Source organism: Lontra canadensis, unplaced genomic scaffold (assembly GCF_010015895.1).
Source record: "Lontra canadensis isolate GAN:19392208 unplaced genomic scaffold, GSC_riverotter_1.0 scaffold61, whole genome shotgun sequence".
NCBI classification, from domain to species: Eukaryota; Metazoa; Chordata; class Mammalia; order Carnivora; family Mustelidae; genus Lontra; species Lontra canadensis.
Window position 1 is genome coordinate 8832705 of NW_022631055.1, and position 21621 is coordinate 8854325.

General features: G+C 39.0%; 1 protein-coding gene and 1 pseudogene across 6 annotated transcripts in view; both read left to right on the plus strand.

Moving 5' to 3' along the window:
- The window catches only part of CRACDL (CRACD like), a 132348-nt gene that overhangs the window by 65904 nt on the left and 44823 nt on the right, over window positions 1–21621 (plus strand). For all 6 annotated transcript variants that reach the window (XM_032877865.1, XM_032877863.1, XM_032877862.1 and 3 more), the window contains exon 2: window positions 10174–10253. In XM_032877865.1, coding sequence (XP_032733756.1) covers window positions 10184–10253 — 70 coding nt within the window. In that variant the 5' untranslated portion in view covers window positions 10174–10183. The remainder of the gene's footprint in view (window positions 1–10173; window positions 10254–21621) is intronic.
- LOC116879464 lies at window positions 734–1384 on the plus strand (annotated as a pseudogene).

The window sequence follows — 21621 nt, forward strand, 5'->3', positions numbered from 1 at the left end:
TTTGTGTTTAGTTGATTTTTTTTTGGTAGTGAAATGTTTCAGTTCCTTTCTTCTTTCCCTTTGTACATATTCTGTAGCCCCATCCTTTGTGGTTCCCATGGGAATAACATTTGACATCCTAAAGTTATAACACTTTAATTTGGATTTATACCATCTTAGCTTTAGTAACACACAAAACCCCAGTCCTCTTACAAGTTTGTCTTCATCTGTTTCAGTTGTTCATGTCACAGAATAATATCTTTATGCATTGTGTGTCCAAAAACATAAACTAATAATTAAAAAAATACATCATTCTGTTATGTAATGTAGAAAACAAAATGAGGAATTACAAACCAAAGCTACAACATTGCAAGCTCTTCGACTACCAATTCCTTTTTAAGAAACATTTTAGGGTGGGGCACCTGGATGGCTCAGTCGGTTAAGAGTCTGCCCTCAGCTCAGGTCATGATCCCAGGTCCTGGATTGAGCCCTGAATTGGGCTCCCTGCTCCATGAAGAGCTTACTTCTCCCTTTCTCTTCCCCTTTCCCCCTGCTTGTGCACACCCACTCTCTTTCAAAATAAAAACATAAAATCTTAAAAAAAAAATAGTACCTCACTAAGTCAGTAGAGCATGCAACTTTTGATCTTAGGGTCATGAGTTCAAGCCCCATGCTGGGTGTGGAAGCTTACTTAAAAAGAATTTTTAAAAAAGCAAAGAAGTAGATTAATTCTTCTCAAAAAATAAAATTAAAAATGTATGAGACTGGAGTTCGGTCTTTCCACTACTATGGCCGCTGCCATGCTTGGCTTTGGAAGAGGCTTACCTCCGGTGTCCTCCATTGTAGCAGAAAGAAGGTCTGGTTGGATCTCAATGAGGCCAACGTAATTACTAGGGCCAACTCCCATCAGCAGATCTGGAAGCTGATCAAAGATGGGCTGATCATCTGGGAGCCTGTGACTATCCATTCCTGGAGTCCATGGCAGAAAAACACTTTGGCCCCACGGAAAGCAGGCATATGGGCACAGGGGGAGTGAAAGGCTACTGCCAGCACTCAGATGACCAGGAAGGTTACCTAGATGAGGAGGATGAGAATTATGTGCTGGCTGCTTAGAAGATACTGTGAACCTAGGAAGACTGACTGCCACATGTGTCACAGCCTGTACTTGAAAGTGGAGGTAACGTGTTGAAAAACAAACACATTCTCATTGAACACATCCATAGGCTGAAGTCATACAAGGCTGACAAGAAGCTTCTGGGACTGAGCTGAGGCCTGCAAGTCTAAGACTAAGAAAGTACCTAAGTGCCTTGAAGAGCGGCTCCAGGCCAAGAAGGAGGAAATTATGACTCTGTCCAAGGAGGAAGAGGCCAAGAACCAAAGTTCCCCCTCTTTTGTCTATACATAGTGGCCTCGGCATTTACATAGATCAGTCATTCAATAAAACAAACCTTTATTCCCCCCCAAAAAAGAAAGGTATTAGTCTCTTAAGTCACACAGAAAATAAAAAGCGGAGTTATAAACCCATGTGCCCATGTGTTTACCTTTACTAAGATATTTCTTCATATGGCTTCAAATTACTGTCTAGCACCCTTTCATTCACCCTGCAGGATACCCTTGAACAAATATTTCTTGCAGGGCAGAGCTAGTGGTAATGAACTCAGGTTTTGTTTATCTGGAGATATCTTAATTTATCCTTCCCTTTTGAAGGGCAACTTTGCCACATACAATGTTCTTGGTTGACATTTTTCTTTTTAGCACATTGACTATATCAGCCCACTGCCTTCTGGCTTCTAGACTCTCTGAGAGAAATCTGCTTTATTGGGGATCTCCTGCATGTGATGACTTGCTGCTTCCGTGATTCTTTTTATCTTTGGACTCCAACAGTTTGATTATAATGTATCTCAGTGTGGGTATTTCATCCTGTTTGGAGTTCATTGACTCCTTGAATGTTTATATTCATGTCTTTCATCAAATTTGGGAACTTTAGAGTCACTATTTCTTCAGATATTCTCTCTGCTTCTTTTTTTCTTTCTCCTTCTGGGACTCTCACAATGCCTAGGTTTGTTTACTTGGTGGTGCCCTTATGCTTTGTTCATTTTACTTCAGTCTTTTCTCTTTCTGTTCCTCAAACTCAATAATTTCCATTGACCTGCCTTCAAGTTTTCCAATTCTTTCTTCTGCCTGTTGAATCCTGCCTTTGAATCCTAATGACTCTTTCAATTAATGTACTTCTCAGCTCCAGAATTTATTTTTGTTCCTTTTTAGGTTTTCTCCTTTATTAACATTTCCATTTTGTTAATACGTTGCTTTATTGACTTTCTCCACATCTTTCTTTAGTTCTTTAGATACTTGTTTTAAGGTCTTTGTCCAGTAGATCTGCCTTGGGCCTTTTTTTAGGGATAGATTCAAAACTGGACATTTGATTCTAATAATGTGATAATTCCAGAAATCAGATTTTCTCTCTTCCTCAGGATTTGCTGGGGTTTGTTTTTATTTTTTCAATTGCTGTAGGCTCTCTCTGTGCCAAGGGATCAGCCATTAAATTAGTTGATTTTCATATAGTAAACCAGCCCACATTCCTTGCATAAATCTCACTTTTACATTTTCTGGATGTGATTAGCTAGTATTGTCTTGGGAATTTTTGTGTTTATATTCCTAAGTGATGTCAGTCTATAGTTTTCTTCTATTGTGAGTCTTTGTCTGGTTTGACTTTCAGGATAATATTGGCCTCATAGACTGAGTTGGGAGTTGTTACTGTTTTTTATTTTTTGAAGAACAATTTGGAAGGGAAAGTTTGCTATTAATTCTTTTATAAATGTTTGATAGGATGCAACAGTAAATATAACTGGGCCTGGGCTTTTATTTGTGTGAAATTTTAAGTGACTAATTCAGTCCTTTTACTTATTGTAAATGTAGTCAGATTTTCTGTCTTGTTGATTTAAATTCAGTGGCTTGGTCTTTCTAGGAATTTGTCCATTTCATCTAAGCTATCTATTTTTTGAAATATAATTATTCATAATGTTCTTTTTTTATCCTTCTTATTTCTCTAAGACTGGTAGTAATGCTCTTTCATTTTTTATTTTAATAATTTGAATCTTCTCTCATTTTATTTAGCTGAAGGTCTGTCAATTTTGTTGATCTTTTTTAAAGAATCAACTTTGTTTCATTGATTTTTCAGAATGTTTTCCTATTCTGTATTTCATTAATTTTTGCTTTAATATTTATTATGTTCCTTCTTCTGTTTTCTTTCAGTTTAGTTTTCTCTTTTTCTAGTTTCATATAGTGGAAAGCTATGATACTGGTTTAAGATCTTCTTTATGTGGGTGTTTATAGGTGTAAGTTCTTTTAGGCAGTGTTTTAGTTGTATCTCACATGTCTTGATATGTTGTGTTTTTTGCTCATCTCAAAGTATGTTATCACTTATTTCTTCTTTGACTTGATTGGTTATTTAGCAGTACATTGTATAATTTCTGTGTATTTGTAAATTTCCCCAAATTCTTTCTACTTTTGATTTTTAACTTACTTCCATTGTGATTAAAGAGTGCATTTTATTTGAATTAACTCATTCTAAATTTATTGAGTCTTATTTTATGGCCTGCCATATGATGTCATGGATAATGTTCTATAGCAGGGAAGGCAAATATGTATTTTGTTGTTGAATGGAGTGGTATGTATATACATATATTGTAATTGATTTACAGACTTGCTCAAGTCCTTTACATCATTGTTGAGTTTCTGCCTATTTGTTCTATCCATTTTTGAAAGTGAGGTCCCCAATTATTAAAGTTGCCACAATTGTTATTGAATTGCCTTTCTCCATTTTATCAATTTTTGCTTCATGTGTATTGAGGCTCTGATTTTAAGTACATACCTGTTTATAAGTGTTCTATCTTCCTGATGGATTTACCAATTTATCATTACAGAAAGACTGTTTATCTCTGGTAACAGTTTTCTCTTAAAATCTGTTTTTCTCTGACATTAATACAGCCATTTCATTGGTTATTTAGGAGCATAGTATTTAATTTCCACATATTTGTGACTTTCCCAAATCTCCTTCTCTTATTTATTTCTAATTTCCTTCCATGGTTGTCAGAAAACATACTTTCTGTAATTTCAAGCCTTTTAAATCTATCTGGGCTTGTTTTATGGTCTAGTTGTGGTCTATTCTGTAGAATCTCTCATGTGCACTTGAGAAGGCTATTCGTTCTGTTGGGTGGAGTACTCACTCTATAGATTTCTATTAGATCCAGTTAGTTAATGGTGTTTTTCAAATCTTTTGTAACATTGTTGATACTCTGCTCAGTTCTATCACTTATTGAGAGTAGGGTGTTGAAATCTTCAGCTATTGTTGCATTTTATATTTGTCAGTTTTTGCGTCATCTGGGAAGAAGCACTAGCTCTGAGACTCTGAATTCTCTGTCCATGTTCTCCCATTTGCAGGACACTGGAAAGCAAAAGATCTCAGTGATCAGATGACGTTTTCAAGACAGGTATTTGGGAATGGTTCTAAGATTTTTCAGATGATCTGGCACATGAGCATTGGTATTCAGATTCATTTTTATTTACTTTTTTTTTAAGATTTTATTTATTTATTTGAGGTGGGGTGGAGAGCACAGAAGAACAGTGAGAGGAAGAAGCAGACTCCCCACTGAGCAGAGAGCCTGCTGTGGGATTTGATCCCAGGACCCCAAGACCATGACCTGAGCCGAAGGCAGACACCTCACTGACTGAGCCACCCAGGTGTTCTTGACTTATTTTTAAACATAAACTGCATTTGTGGTTCTGTGATCATTGGTTTGTAATTTTCTTAAAAGTTAATTGTAATTGTCATCACTCACCCTGAGAATCTCAGGTATAGCCACACACAGGCAAAGGTAGAGTCCACTTTCTCCAGGGCTCATGACTATACCAAGTAGCCACAGGCACTGGAAGAAGCACAAGAGAAGCACACCTAGATTTGGCCTCACTGAAATACCTGCACCTGGGCCAAATTTACCTCTGTTTTTAATCTTTTCAAAGTTGTATTGCTTTGTAAAGAAAATATAGCTTCCTTCAGTCCTCCCTCAGTTTCCATTGAGAAGGGTCATGATAAGGACTATTTTTTACAAAGTCAGGTATCATTTTCCAAGACTGGATTTCCTCAGTCTTAAATCAGATTGTAAGAATAGATCCATTTCTGGAACTGGATGATTTACTGTTTTTCATTCTGTTGGTACATCTGTCAGTCATCTGCAGAAACGTCTCTCATTTTGTCAGCTATCTTGGTCCTGCGTTGTGTTCCATTCCTTGCTGCAGGCACTGTCCTAGGTGCTGGTAGGAGAGCAATGGATGTAACTGGCACAGAGCTCATCCTGCCAAGCTCGCCATCTTGAAAGGGAGGGGAATGTTAGGCAGACATCTTATAAACAAGTTGCTAACAGCATTGGTGGGCATTGTGAAAGAAGGTACAAGGTCTGAGAACGAATATCACATGGATCTGAACATGGCCTGGAGGGTGTGATGGGATTGGCAGGTCTGTAGGGATGAACACCAAGGCTTTCGTACGTAATTATGTGCTCAGGTTATGCAGTCAGTTTACAAATATTTTTCTTTGCCTTGTGTAGGTAAATATAATGGATTAGAACCTGTAAAATACCTTATTAAAACTATTCTCAATCTTCACATGAATGAAGTTTTGTAGAATTTTTTAATATAAGCTGCAACTAATGATGAAATTTTGCCATGAGCCTGTGATTACAGTTAGGGTTCAGAGAGAGGGAGTGGGGCAGCCCCCCACCCAGGGAGGCTTCATTAGACGCAGGACTCCCCTGGATTCTGTAGGTGCCCCTACTACTCATCACACTGATGAGTGCTGTGAACTACAGAGGGGGCTGGAGGCTTAGTCCCCTTTTAAATCAGTGAGAACCCCTGAAGAGATCCACTCAGGTCTAGGTTTGAAGAATAAGTTTTCCTTTCCCTGGACTAGAGCTGTCAGAACAACAGGGGTTGGGGATGGTGCTAAAGGGCAGAAAGCTGGTAGGGGGACATTGAGGTGGCCTGAGGTGAATTTGGAGTTCAAGCAAAAGGGGTGCTGGAAATTATAGGGTGTTTGCCACATTACCTTTCTCATTATGGTTTTCTTTCTTCTGGCATGTCCTTGAATTTTACTAGGAGTAGGAGAACATGTGTCTAGAATGGCAAGCCTTTGGGCCCAGTAGAGAAGACATTCCGTCATAACACCTCTGGAATATTACCCCTTGGGGTGTCTGAGTGAAGAGGAAGGTCCTCCATGTGCACACTCCACAGTCCCAAGGGGTAGACATTCCGCTGTGGCCTGGAGTGTGTTCTCACCAGTTACCTGGCAGTGGTGGTTCTCCTTGCTCAAGAAGGTCCTTCAGGTTGCAGGGCATTGGAAAGCACAGGGGTCTTCTGGGAGTCCAGATGTCGATCTTGGGTAACACTGGCTCTAACGTGAGCCTCTTTTTTTTTTTTTAAGATTTTATTTATTTATTTGACAGACAGAGATCACAGGTAGGCAGAGAGAGGAAGTGAAGCAGGCTCCCTGCTGAGCAGAGAGCCCTATGTGGAGCTCGATCCCAGGACTCTGGGATCATGACCTGAGCTGAAGGCAGAGGCTTTAACCCACTGAGCCACCCAGGCGCCCCTAACGTGAGCCTCTTGCACAAGCAGACTGTCTTCATGAGATAGATTCAAACTCCCCCGCTACCAGGACATGCTGGTTGTGCATGCTTTTGTTGACGTTTAGGCAAAAACATGCATTAGTATGAGGTGGGCAACAAGCTGCAGAAACTGACAGCTGTTCTCAGCAAGTGCTTGTGCGTGCTGTGTTTGCAGTCCATTTAATTAAAGTTTTCTTTTATCCCCATTTTATATATGGAGAAACTGAGGCTCAGCACTGGTGTGTGGTGGGGTGAGGTTTCAACCCCTGGACTGCCTGATGTCCCAGTCTTTGCCCCTTTTCCTCTGCACCATATTACACTCTTCTTGGTATAAACATGCTTGGAACAGAAAATATAAGCAGGTTCTAAAACTTCCCATGTAAGCTGAGCCTGATTCCCATGTAATCTCTTCATCTGTGGGGTGATCTTTGCCTCTGTGTGTGAGTCCATTAACAGCCTTGCCATCTGGTGGTGCTCCCTGCATCCGGCCCCACCAGGATGTGCCTTACAGCAAGTTGAAGACTGGGCCTTTCTCTTGGGCCTCCCACCAGCTCCTGAACCTGCTGCCATGTGTGACTTTACCACATGACTTCACTTCAAGCCAGGCGGAAGCCAGTGTGAGCATCCAGATCTGTTCCACCCTCGGTGGGATGCAGTGCCCTTCTATACCCCAACCCCTGGGGCTTGTGCACACATTCTCCCACGTAGACCTACATGATCATGACTCCTCAAGGGTGATAACAGATATAGAATGACAGCCTCAAACCCCTTCACCCTAAACTGAGATGCTCTGGCAAACCCAGGGGCTGGTTTCCTGGGGCCTCTGTCCTCTGGGTGCAGGCATGTTTCTGCACAGGGCTGTTTGACAGACAGAGTCGTTTCAGTAGGAGGTGCATATCCTTTGGATTTCCTAGCTTCCCTGAAGCCCCTCTGATGATAGCTCAGGACTCTTGCCTTCACTGGATCAGCACCTGCAAGATGCAGGGAGCATGTCAGTCTCATCCACACTGTGTCCCAGGCCAAAGAGCCCATACTTGCTAGATATATGGTCAACATGAATATGCAGGTTGGTGTCTCTGCTTTGCTACGTTGAGCCAGTTAGTATACTTATTTAATATATATTCTCGGTCCCAAAATGTGAATACTAAAGATTCCTGGGGAGTAGATGAAGTAGTTCAGATGATACACTGCGTGCTTAAGAGTTCATTGTAATTGTTGTGGCTCAAGCAGTAGAAAGCTCTTGCCCTTGGACTTTCTAGTTCAGTAGCAGCCTTAAGGATGATACCCAGGGAAATAGTTGGTTACTTTTAACCAATCCTTACAATTTTGATTCTCTTTGCTTCTTACATTTTCCTGCTTTTCCTTCTTTGCTCCCTCTTTATTTCCATATAAATGCCCTGGTACCACAACCCCCCTGCCCCCACCACAGTTTCATAGAATATCAGGACACTATGGGCTCAGGGAATTTGACAGGGATTGCGTCTGTACATTGCTTTGGGGAAATCATGATAAGCCTTTTTCAGTCCATGAACGTGAGATCTCTTTCCATTTTTTGGTATCTTCTTTAATTTTTTCCAGCAACATTTTATAGTTTTCAGTATACACGTCTTTCACCTCCTTGGTAAAATTTATTTCTCAGTATTTTATTCTTTTTGATGCTGTTAGAAATGGAAGCGTTTTTCTTATTTTCCTTTTCAGATTGTTCATTGTCCGTGTATAGAAACAACTAATTTTCATGTGTTCATTTTGTGTCCTGCAACTTTGCTGACTTCATTGATTTGTTCTAACAGTTTTTTGTGTTGGGGGGATTTTTATAGTTTTCTACATATAAGATCATGTCATCTGCAAATAGAAATACCTTGACTTCTTCCTTTTCAGTTTGGGTGCCTTCTACTTCTTTTTCTTGTCTAATTTTCTCTGACTAGGACTTCTCATACTCTATTGAATAGAAGTGGTGAAATCAGTCCCCCTTGTCTTGCTCCTGATCTTAGAGGAAAAGCTTTCAGTTTTTCACTGTTGAGGATGATGTTTGCTCTGGGTTTGTCAGATGTGGCCTTTATTATGTTGAGTTTCCTTCTATTCCTATTCTTATTTAGTGTTTTTACCATGTAAGTGTATTGAATTTTGTCAGCCATTTTTTCCCCACATCATTTGAGATGATCATGTGGGTTTTTTCTCCTTTGTTCTGTTGACCAGACATTTTATGAAGCCAAATTATATGCACATTGAAGAAACAAAATCAGTAAAACTTTTTTCACCTTTTCGGGAATTGGCTAACTAGAAGATGGACATTTTGACATTAATATTAAAAACCTAAATGTTAGACCCAACTGGGGCAAAGACCAACAACTCCTTTCCTCTGTTAAATATTTTCTTTGTAATTCTCCCATTATTTCCCATTATGTGCTGTGTACAAGTGGTAAATATTAGTTGGCTAATTGGATGTTTGAGCCGCTTATGAAGTCTGAGGATTCATAGTAAGTGCCGGTAATAAACAGCTTTCCATATAAATGGTGAGTTAGTATGTATGGAGTAGAAGACACTGTTTTAAAGGCAACTGTGGAAGGCAGGGACACAGCTTGAACTGACTTCCACAAAGAGTCAGGGCTTTTTAATTTAGGAAGAAACCATGAGACTGTATGGATGAAATGAAATAATATCTGGGATGATTTGCTTTGAAATAACCTTGTGGGAGTGGGAGGAAGAAGGTGTAAAAATGAAACAAGAGTGACAATATGTTAAGTTCATTATACATTCTCTGTATTTCTGTATCTCTGAGATTTTTCATAATAAAAATTCTAAAGAACCCACTATATATTAATGATGTTGCAGCTACATATCAAAATATTATTTAGCCATTACAGTAACGCTTATGAAGAATTTTGATGATGTGATACAAGAAAATTAGAAGTCAGTCTTCCTAATAAGATGTGGGCATGCACATACACACAAATATATTGGAAGGAAGTCAAAACCTTAATTGTGGTTACCCTTGGTTAAGGTGGGATTTGGGGTAATTTTCATTCTGTCTACCTTCTAAACTTTCTACAGTGAATAAGAGAAAAATATAATTTCCTTTTCTTTCTCAAGGTACAACTAACAATCAGTGTGATAGCAGTTTTGGCATACAACGTAATGATTCAGCATTTCTGTAAGTTGCTCAGTGCTCATCATGACAGGTGTTCTCTTAATCCCCTTTATTTCACCCATGAGGAAAACATACTTTCTGAAAAAAAATTTTTGAAAGAAAGGAAACAAATCTGTATTGTGTAAATTAGTGTAGCATTCGTTCCAGTTAATTGATATCCATGAAATTGCCCTTGTCGGTGATTAGATAAACGCCTATGAGGCTACTAATCTTGAGCTGTGGACACGTGTTTGGCCTTTGCTGCCCTGTACTCTGCCCTGGAGTCTCTCTTTGTTGGGGTGTGTGCAGGTGAAGTTGTGGGCAAAAAGCAGTCAGCAAAGTCGTTTCACTCATTGTTACCTTCCGTTAAGCATGTCCCTTTTAATAAGAATTTCCATCTGATTTTAGTGAGCTGGACATGATTTCCACAAGGGTGATGGATATTAAGCTTCGGGAAACTGCCGAAGGCCTTGGGGAGGACAGCACAGGTAAGGCCCTCATTTCTCCTTCTCTGGGAAGAGCCTATGTCTGGTTGCAGGCCAGGGAGAGAGGCTGACGGAGCCAAGCCTTTTGGGTTGTGTGTGTGGCAGGGCGGCGAGGGGACGGGGGGGTTTCAGTTCATAGTGTGTTCAAATACCCCCATGCCCTTCCTATCGTGATTAGAGAGCACATCCAGATGATTTCAGGCCACTCAGGGCAGTACCCGAGTATCACCTCATACCTGTCAAATACAGGGGCTTTTAAAGTCACTTTACTCATTCCTGGAGGTAAATCTGTCCCTTCGTTTGGTTGACTTGAAAGCAATGGAATCATTCATCACCTAAGAACATCCAGAGGATCTACTGGTGGTTGGAAAAAGTATGAGATGGCCTGATCATGCAGAAGAAATAATATTATCAAGAAAGAGCCCTTGATCTCTCTCTTTTATGGCTTTTATTCTCCTTTAGAGACCTTTATTATACTCCTTACTGAGCTAAATTCCAGGCCCATGACTCATCATCCCATTACATGTTCTAAGAGTTACCCAGTTATGTGATTGGTTCACTGTTATCTGTCGATTGTTATTTGTGTCTTGATAGAGTTGTAAAATTGGCATTAAAAAACACCGATCCCTGGACAACATACCTTTTTCCTAGATTAGCCATTTATACTCCCCTTATTTCAGTAACAAAGGTCTCCATCACTTTCTTGTTTAAGGTTAAAATGCTAGTAATGATTTTCTTTGATATAGTCCAGGAGGAACAACTTCCATTAGTACTAAATCCTACATGCTAACCTTTAGCTTCAGATATTAAAATTTCATTAAAGATTCTATTTCATATATTATAGACAGATTTTCCTTATTATCCCGTATTAGAACTACTTTTCCTCTGTCACATATTGATAGACACCAAATAGGCCTAAATACAAGGTGAGGTTTTAAAAATTAAATGTAAGAGAAAATGGAATTCACAACTTCTCGTATTCTAGGATTTTGAATTATTAATTAAACAAGAAAATATTCTTTGAAGAAGTATTTCCTTAGTATGAAACAGCCTCCATAATCACTAGTTTTGGATATTTATAGAGGTTACCACGAGGAATCAGTTTTTAAAAAGAAAAAGAGAAACTAAGTATTCTTTTTTCCAAATAAGTGAACTAAATTATTTACATCAACCCCTTCACTAAAATTTAAAATTCTAGAGAAGCGTCAACAAATGGTATTGGGAAAAGTGGACAGCCACATACAAAAGAATGAAACTGGACCACTTTCTTTTACCATATACAAAAATAAACTCGAAATGAAGAAAATATAAGACCTGAAACCATAAAAATCCTAAAACAGAGCACAGGCAGTAATCTCTTTGACATTGGCCATAGCAACATTTTTCTAGATACATGCGCAAGGAAAATAAAAGCAAAAATAAACTGTTGAGACTTCATCAAAATAAAAAGCTTTTGCATAGCAAAGGAAATGATCAACAAAACTAAAAGACAACCTACTGAATGGGAGAAGATATTTGTAAATGATATATCCAGTAAGGGGTTAGTATCTAAAATATATAAAGAACTAATACAACTCATTACCCCCAAAAAACAAATAATCCAGTTAAAAATGGGCAGAAGACATGATATCTGATTTTGAACTTCTGTTCAAAGAAGACATCTAGATGGCCAACAGATACATCAAAAGATGCTAAACATAACTTACCATCAGGAAAATGAAGATCAAAACTATAATGAAATATCACCTCATACCTGTCAGAATGGCTAAAATCAAAACCATAAGAAACAACAAGTGTTGGTGAGGATTTAGAGAAAAAGGAGCCCTTGTGCACTATTGGTAGGAATGCAAACTAGTATAGCCACTGTGGAAAACAGTATAGAGGTTCCTCAAAAAATTGAAAATAGAACTACCCTGTGATCCAGGAATCATACTACTGGTATTTATCCCCAAATACAAAAACATTAACTCAAAGGGGTACATGCACCTCTGTGTTTATTGTGGCATTATTTCCAATAGCCAAACTTTGGAAACAGCCCAAGTGTCCATCAGTTGATGAATGGATAAAGAAGATGTGGTGTACACCGGTCAGAATGGCTGAAATTAACAAGTCCGGAAATGACAGATGCTGGTGAGGATGTGGAGAAAAGGGAACCCTCCTACACTGTTGGTGGGAATGCAAGCTGGTGCAACCACTCTGGAAAACAGCATGGAGGTTCCTCAAAATGTTGAAAATAGAACGACCCTATGACCCAGCAACTGCACTGCTGGGTATTTACCCTGAAGATACAAACGTAGTGATCCGAAGGGGCACGTGCACCCGAATGTTTATAGCAGCAATGTCTACAATAGCCAAACTATGGAAAGAACCTAGATGCCCATCAACAGACGAATGGATAAAGAAGATGTGGTATATATACACAATGGAATACTATGCAGCCATCAAAAGAAATGAAATCTTGCCATTTGCGACGAAGTGGATGGAACTAGAGGGTATCATGCTTAGCGAAATAAGTCAATCGGAGAAAGACAACTATCATATGATCTCCCTGATATGAGGGAGAGGAGATGCAACATGGGGGTTAAGGGGGTAGGAGAAGAGTAAATGAAGCAAGATGGGATTGGGAGGGAGATAAACCATAAGTGACTCTTAATCTCACAAAACAAACTGAGGGTTGCTGGGGGGAGGGGGGTTGGGAGGGGGGTGGGGTTATGGACATTGGGGAGGGTATGTGCTATGGTGAGTGCTGTGAAGTGTGTAAACCTGGCGATTCACAGACCTGTACCCTTGGGGAAAAAATATATGTTTATAAAAACTAAAATTAAAAATAAATAAATAAATAAATAGATTTTAAAAAAAGATGTGGCATACATAAATGCACACACGCGTGCATGCGTGCGTGCGCGCGCACACACACACACACTGGAAGATTAGTCATAAAAAGGAAAGAAATTTTGCCATTTGCAACAACATGGATAGAGCTAGAAAGTATAATGCTAAGCAAAATAAATCAGTCAGAGAAAGTCAAATACCATATGATCTCACTCATTTCTTAAACAAAACAAACAAGCAAGGGGAGGGCAAGAGAGAGAGGGAAACAGACCAAGAAGCAGACTCTTAACTATAGAAAATAAACTGATGGGTACCAGAGGGGAGGTGGCTGGGGGGGGGGGCGGAATAGGGGATGGGGATGAAAAAGTACACTTATCTTGATGAAGAAAAACAAAATGATTTAAAAATTCTAGATAAGAAAAATCTTTTTAAAAGTAAGAAATAAGAAGGTCAGAATTGAAAAAGAAATGGTAATCCAGAGAGATAAATGATCATAGAAGCCACTTTTGCTCTCAGATCATTTACCAATCTTGGAAGTTTTGAAATTTCATTTTCACATCTTCATGGAGTGGTAGATGAGGCAATGGGTCAGATATCAAAGTACAGGTCCATTCCAGGTGGGCTGTCTATGAGACGACCCTCCTGAAAATAAGTTGGGAGCCCAAGGAGCAATAAAATCTGAGTAAGTGTGAACCAGGGGTAAGTCAACCCTTTATAGATTTATAGCTTGAGTTTTCATCACTTGGGTAATTTAGAGAATCTCAGCCCTTGAACTTGGCTAATAGTATTCTTGGGCTGGATATGACCATAGGTACCTTATAGAATCAAGCATCTTCTCTGAAGAAAGGTGCCTTCTATCTAGACTTCAAATTATTAAAGAAAATGTTTTCAGCGCCATGACAAACATACAGTCAGTGATGATCAAGCATATAAAGCAGTAGGGCACCATGAATGAGAACTGACACATTATGGGTTCAATTATGTCTCCCCAGAAGTCATAGTTTGAAGTCCTAACCCCTAGTGTCTCAAAAAATGCCATTATTGGGTCATTGAAGATGTAATTAGTTAAGAGAAGGTCATACTGGAGGATGGTAGACCCCTAATCTACTATGACTGATGCCCTTATAAAAAGGGAAAATATGGACACAGACACACACAGGGAGAACACCGTGTGAAGACGAAGTCAGATCAGGGTGATGGCTTCTACACACCAAGGAATGCCACCAGTTCCCAGCAAACCACCAGAAGTCAGAGGAGATGGAACAGATTTCCCTGTCACAGTGACTCGAAGGAAGTAAACTGCCAAAAACACCTTGACCTCAGACTTCTAGCCTCCAGAACTGAGACTCCAGAGCAACTCTGCCATTGAAGCTGCTTGGTTCGTGGTACTGTTCCAGCAGCCCTAGCAAACTCATATACAGCAGAAACAAGAGAAGCAGACACTCAAAGGCATCAAGTATCAGAACTATCAAGTATGTGCTATTAAACAGTTGTGCACAGTATGTTCGAAGACAATTTTTTAAAAGTTTGAAAGTATCCGGAAGGAACCAGAAACTGTAAAAGGTGTCATAGCCAGTGCTCAAAGGCAAGAGAGAGAAATAAAAGGGATACACGTGAAAGGAAGAAATAAAACTATCTTTATTTGCAGATGACATGATTATATAAAATGTCAAAAAAGTACTTAGATCTCTCAAGTTTAGCAAGACTGTTAGATGCCAGGTCAAAATACAAATATCAATTGTATTTCTCTGTAACTAGCAATGAACGATTGAAAAACTAAATTTTCAAAAGTATCATTTACAATAGCACAAATAAAATACTTTGGTATATATCTAACCAAAAATATGCAAGCTCTACATACTGAAAAATACAAAAATACAAAAAGGAGTTGCTTAAATCAGCAAAGACCTAAATACATGGAGTGGCATATTAAGCGTTATGGACTGAATATCTGATTTCCCCCCAAAGCTCATATGTTAAAGTCCTAGCCCCTCCGTGTGATGATATTAGGAGGTGGAGCCTCTGGCAGGTAGGTCATGAGCGTGGAGCTCTCAGGAATGGAATTAGTGCCTTTATCAGAAGGGGCCAGAGAGCTACTTGCTTTCTTTCTGCCACGTGAGGGCACAGCAAGAATTTGCAGTCAGCCAGCCCATGAGGGGGCTCCCAACAGAGCCCCACAGTGCTGGTTCCCTGATTGCAAGCTTCTCATCTCCAGAGCAGCGAGAAATGAATGTCTGTTACTTATAAGCTACCCAGTCCATGGTACTTTATTATAGAAGTCTGAATGGACTAAAACCAAATTTACGGATTGGAAGACTCGGTGTTGCTACAATGTCAGTTCTCCCCCAAACTGAGCTTCAGAATGGTGCATTCATACCTGTGGGGGAGAGGAGACTGTTTATACATCTGCTGGGGAAGGCTGGACATGGTTCAGTATCCTGTAGCAAGCGTGTTGACCAGGGATCATTTATTTGATTTCCATGATGAGTCAAAGATTTTTTTATTTAGGAAGAAGCCAGATCCATTGGATGAAGTGATCATAGTATCTGGGAGGATTTGCTTTGAAATAACCTGACAGGGATGGGAAGGAGGAGGAGGAATAAAATGAAACAATCAAAATCCCAGAAGGATATTTTTCCAGCATTGACAAGCTGATTCCAAAATTTACATGAAAGAGCAAGAGAACTAGAATAGTGAAAACAATTTGGACAAAGAACAAAATTGGAGAACTCCTATTACCTGATTTCAAGACTTACTGTAAAGCTGCAATAATGAAGTCAAGTGCAGTACTGACAAAAGGATGGATACGTACAGATAGAGCACAGGCCAAAAACAGACCCATCTGTGCAAATATGGTCAAGTGATCTTTGACAAAGGTGGAGCACTGATTCAGTGGAGAGAGGGTTGTCTTTTCAACAAAGGGTGCTAGAAGAAATTGAACATCCCGATGGGAAAAAAAAAGAACTTCGACCTACATGTCACAGATGACATACAAGTAAACTTAAAATATATCATAGGCATAAATGTAACACTATGAAACCTTTCAAAGAAAACATAGAAAATGTATGTGACCTAGAATTACATAGAATTCTTAGATAGGACCCCTCCATCCCTAACTTAGACTTCATTAAAATTTAAAATTTTTCTCTGTGAAAGACCCTGTTAAGAAAATGAAAAGACAAGTCACAGCCTGGGAGGCGATATTTGTAAGTCATCCTTGACAAGCGACTTGTGTTTAGAACTCTCAAAATTCAATAGTAGGAAAACAAACAACTCAAATAAAAAATAGGCAAAGGTTCTAAAAGATGCTTTACCTCAGAAGATACACAGATGGCAAATGAGCTCATGAAAATGTGCTCAACTTTTAGTTAATGCAAGTCGAAACTACTATATTACTGTACACCTGTTAGAATAGCAGAACAGAAACAACACCGCTGCTGACAGCAGCAGGTGATGGGAGGATGCAGGGCAATTGGAATCCTCATATTGCTGTTGGGAATGCAGAATGGTACAGCCACTTTCAAAAATATTTCAGCATTTTCTTGTCAAATTAAATATACCTTTAGTCTGAGACCCAGCAGTCCTGCTCCTAGGTATTTACCTAAGAGAAATGAAAACTTATATCTACACAGAAAACTTTAACAAGAGGCGCTTGGGTGGCTCAGTCGGTTAAGCCTCCGAGTCTTGATTTCAGCTCCAGTCATGATCTCAGGGTGGTGAGAACGAGCCCCAGTGTCCGGCTTGGCTCAGAGTGGAGTTTGCTTGAGATTCTCTCTCTCCCTCTCCTTTTTCCCCTCTCCCCATCCCCTCACTCGCAGTCTCTCTTTCTCTCTCAAAAAAAAAAAAAAAAAGAAAGAAAAGAAAACCTATAACAACTTTATTCATAATTGCCAAAAACTGAAACGAATCCAGATGTCCTTCAGTTTGCTTAATGTTTAAATAAAGTGGTCTTTCCCTACAATGTACTTGGCAGTAATAAGGAACAAACTACTGATGGATGTAACCGCATGGGTGAGTCTCTAATGTGTAGTGCTGAGAAGAAGAACCCAGAATCAAAAGGACACATACTATATGAATCCATCTATATGACATTCTGGAAAAGGTACAACTATAGGAACAGAGAAGCTATCAGTGGTTTCTAGGGGTTAAAGCTAGGGGACGGGTTTGGCTACAAAAGGACAGTATGAAGAGTTGTGGTAAAGTTTTATATCTTGAGGTAATTATGTAGCTCTATATGTCCCCCCAAAAAAGTGAATTTTACTATGTAATTTTTTTTAAGAGAGAGGGAGAGGGAGAGAAAGAATCCCAAGCAGGCTCCACACCTAGCACGTTGCGCAACATGGGGCTCAAACTCCCGAACCTGAGATCATGACCTGAGCTGAAATCAAGAGACGCTCAACTGACTGAGCCATACAGGCAGTCTGGCTTTACTGTATAAATTCTAAAATAACTTTTTAAAAAATGACATACCAGATTTGAAAACCACCAAATGGCTTTTTTAGAACTGTTACAGTGGATGAGTTTAACAGCAGAATCTATCAGCTCAGGATAGACCAATCACAAGAAGGTATACAGAATGTAGCACTGAATGGTAAAATGATGGGAGGTACAGAAGAGTATAAGAGGCACAAAAATAAGTGAAAGAGTAGAACATACACATGAGCATAGTCTCGAGGAGAGAATAGCAGGGAATCTTCTGGAACAGATTTTTTAAAATGATGACCCGACCCACAGATTTAAGAAATCAAATGAACCCCAAGAGGAATAAATAAAAGGAAATCCATATACAGTGAAAATGTAGAAAATCAAAGACAAAATGAAAAATCATTCTGAGAAAAAAAGATGACCTTCACAGGGCAGAAGCTGACAACTGACTTCTCGACTGCACAATGGAAACCGCCAAACAGTGAAATAATCTTTCAGTATTATTGAAAGAATAACTTAGAAAAAAATAACTGCCAACCTAGAAAGTTATACCTAGGAAAAATATATTTTAGGCATGAAGGAGGTATAAAGCCATTTTCAGACAAACAGAAACTGAATTTGTCTTCAGCAGACCCTCCCAAAGCAGATTCCAAAGGAAAATTGTCCTAGATGGGGGGTCTGGAACACAAGAAGAATGACAAGCAAGGAAAATGAGAAACAAGCAGACACACCTAAATGAACATAGAAGAATATCTTCTGGGTTTTTCAAAGAATGAAAACAATAGGGCATATAAATAGGATTGAAGTATTCTAAGTTCCTTGTTTTGTCCTATAATAGAATGCATAGCATAGTTTCTAAGGTAATTACTGGAGAAAACAGACATTAAAGGCATAACTTACAAATTCGTGGTGGGAATAGTGGAATAACTTTTAAAAGTCAGCTAATCCAAAAGACAACAAGAAAAGGAGATTAAGGAAAAGTTTTAAGATGTAGACTTGTATTAACATAGCAGTAGTTACAGTAAGTGTAAGTAGACTAATTACAGTAACTGTTCCAGTTAGAAGTTAAAGATCATCAGACTGGATTTCTAAAACTTAAGTCCTAGGTAGAAGGATTCAGAAAAGCTGAAAGTAAAAGGATAGAAAAACATGCATCTTGTAAACACTAGGAGAAAGGAAGCTCAGTAGATACATTAAAAGCAGTCAAAATAAAATTTAAGGCAAAAAGCATCACTAAAGATAAAGAGGGCCATATCACAAAAGGTTCAATTCCCCAGCAAGATAAGAATTGTACCTTTCTTTGTACCATTGTAATATTAAAATTTGTAGAGGAAAAATTGACAGTTAAAAAAAATAAAATATGCAGAGTGGGTTATTTTTAATACATCTCCATCAGCAACTGATAGAACAAATGTATTAAAAATTAGTAAAGGTACCACATACCTACACAACATAATTAAAAAGAAAAAAGTCTTTTTCTAATGGACACATATAGAACATTGGCAAACATACATTATTGTCGAGCACACTGGGGACATTTACAAATTTATGGTAAGCTATAAAGCAAATCTCAACACATTTGAATGGTTTCAAATCACCCAGATACTCACTAACCACAGAGCACTTAAGCTGGAAATCAATAACAGAAAGACACTAAGAAAATCTCCAAATGCTTGGAAATTAAGATCCACTTATCTAAATAACCTTTAGGTCTAAGAAGGTTTTATAATGGAAATTAGAAAATATTTCAACAATATTTCAGTAATAATGAAAATATATTAAAACTTGGGACTAATGAATCATTGAATACTACATCAAAAACTAATGATGTACTCTATTCTGGCTAATTGATCATAATAATAAAAAAATAAAGAAAGAAAGAAACATCTTCCATGCTGTTAAAAAAATGTGGATGCAGCTAAAAGGGATTTAGGGGGAAATGTATTGCCTTAAATGTATATACTATAAAAAGAAGCCTAAAAATTAATTAGGTAAGTTGTTTAAAAAGATAGCACAGTAAATCTGAAGAAAGTAGAAGAAAAGGAAGAATAACGATAAGAACAGAAATTAATAGAACAAAAAGATAAACATTCAACAGAGAGAATTAACAAAGCCAACATTTTTTAAAGGCAAATAAAATTGATCTCTGGTACCACTGATCAAGGGAAAATGAGGAGGCACAAAGAATGAATATCAGAGCTGAGGAAGGGGGCTTTATTACAGGCGGTGTGGATACTAAAACAATACGAGGATATTATTGATAACTGTATGCCAGTAAATTTGAAAATTTGGGAAAATAGGCAAATTCCCAAAAAACATAACCTCATAAAACAATTTCGAGAAGTAAAAGATCCAAATAGTTCCTGTGACCATTAAAGAAATTTAATCTAACAGGTGAACAGATCTAACACGAGCTCAAGTGGCTGGCTGACCAGGCACTTCCAGTTCAGACAGGAGTGGTCAGCAGTTACCGGCCGGGTCTTCATAGCCACGCTCGTGGGCCCAGAAACAGCGTCTCTGACTGCAGAGGGTGGCGAGGCTGCACATGTGTTCAGACCTTCAGAGATGCAAACCTGTGTCAGCTAGGCAAAGGCCAGATGGTGTTCTGGCAAATGCAGAAAATTCTTAAGACTTTCCAAATAATAAACTCTCATCAGGGGCACCTGGGTGGCTCAGTGGGTTAAAGCCTCTGCTTTCGGCTCGGGTTGTGATCTCAGGGTCTTGGGATCGAGCCCTGCATCGAGCTCACTGCTCAGCAGGAAGCCGGCTTCTCCTCTCTGCCTGCCTCTCTGCCTACTTGTGATCTCTCTCTCTGTCAAACAAATAAATAAAAATCTTTAAAGTAAATAAATAAACTCTCATTGAGAACCATCAGTTAACAGCATAAACATTTTGTGATTGTTAAGGTAAGGAAACTTCCACTAGAACCTAAGAAAACTGAGCTATAGGACTGATATCCCTTTGTGCAGGGATCTGCCCCACCTAAGATAATATAAGGACCCCTAGCTAGAGTAATCCTAAGTAATTCTCCACATTAAGGCAAGATCATGTTCCAAGGGAACAGTCATATAAATATAAAGATACTGGGTTTTGTTTTGTTTTTTTTATTAACATATTATGTATTATTAGCCTCAGGGGTACAAGTCTGTGAATCATCAGGTTTACACACTTCACAGCACTCATCATAGCACATACCTTCCCCAATGTCCATCACCCCACCACCCTCTCCCTACCCCCCTCAATACTGGGTTTTTTGAAAAAGGAAGTCAGCTAGGGGCAGCTGGGTGGCTCAGTCCATTAAGCGGTTGCCTTCAGCTCAGGTCATGATCCCAGAGGCCCAGGATTGAGCCCTGCTCAATCAAGGAGTCAGCTTTTCCCTCTCCCTCTACCCTTCCCCCCTGCTCATGCCCCTTCCCTGCTCTATTTCTCTCAAATAACATCTTTTTTTTTTTAAAGGAACCTTACAAAATTGCTTACTTATAAAGCCAATAAATTGTTTTAGGAAATGTTCAAGATATGTTTGACATATCCTGGTGATCTCTGATGTTACATCTTTCTGTTGTTTATCATAAATATTCAGAAGGAAAGGAATGAAGTTCCCTGAGCTGGTCATGTGACATCACAGGATCCTGAACATGATAGAATTTGTGGGTGAGAATAAAGGAAGCATCAGAGAAGAGATCACAAAATGTTTCAAAGTGTCATAAATTCTAACAATCCAGGAAGCATGGTAAAGCAGGGAGTGGGGGGATCAGTGCTGTCACCACCATTTGACGTTTTCTTTTCCACCACAAGTTGTTAGCTCCTCCTGGCGTCTGGCATTCCAGTGAGCACCGTGAGGCTGGGTCTCCTCTGATTGTCCTTGGTGCACACATTCATGAGAAATGAAGCAGTTGAGGATTATTCAGAAAACTAATTTGAGCTAACACATGGCCTTTATCTCACCAGGTCTTCTGGCTTTCAGCTCTGTATATTTTAGATATTAAAACTTGCTCTCATTTGTACAGTGGACTGTTATTCAGCAATTTAAAAAAGAAGCATGTGGGGGTGTCCAGGTGGCTCAGTTGGTTAAGCATCCTACTCCTGATCTCGGATCAGGTCATGATCACAGGGT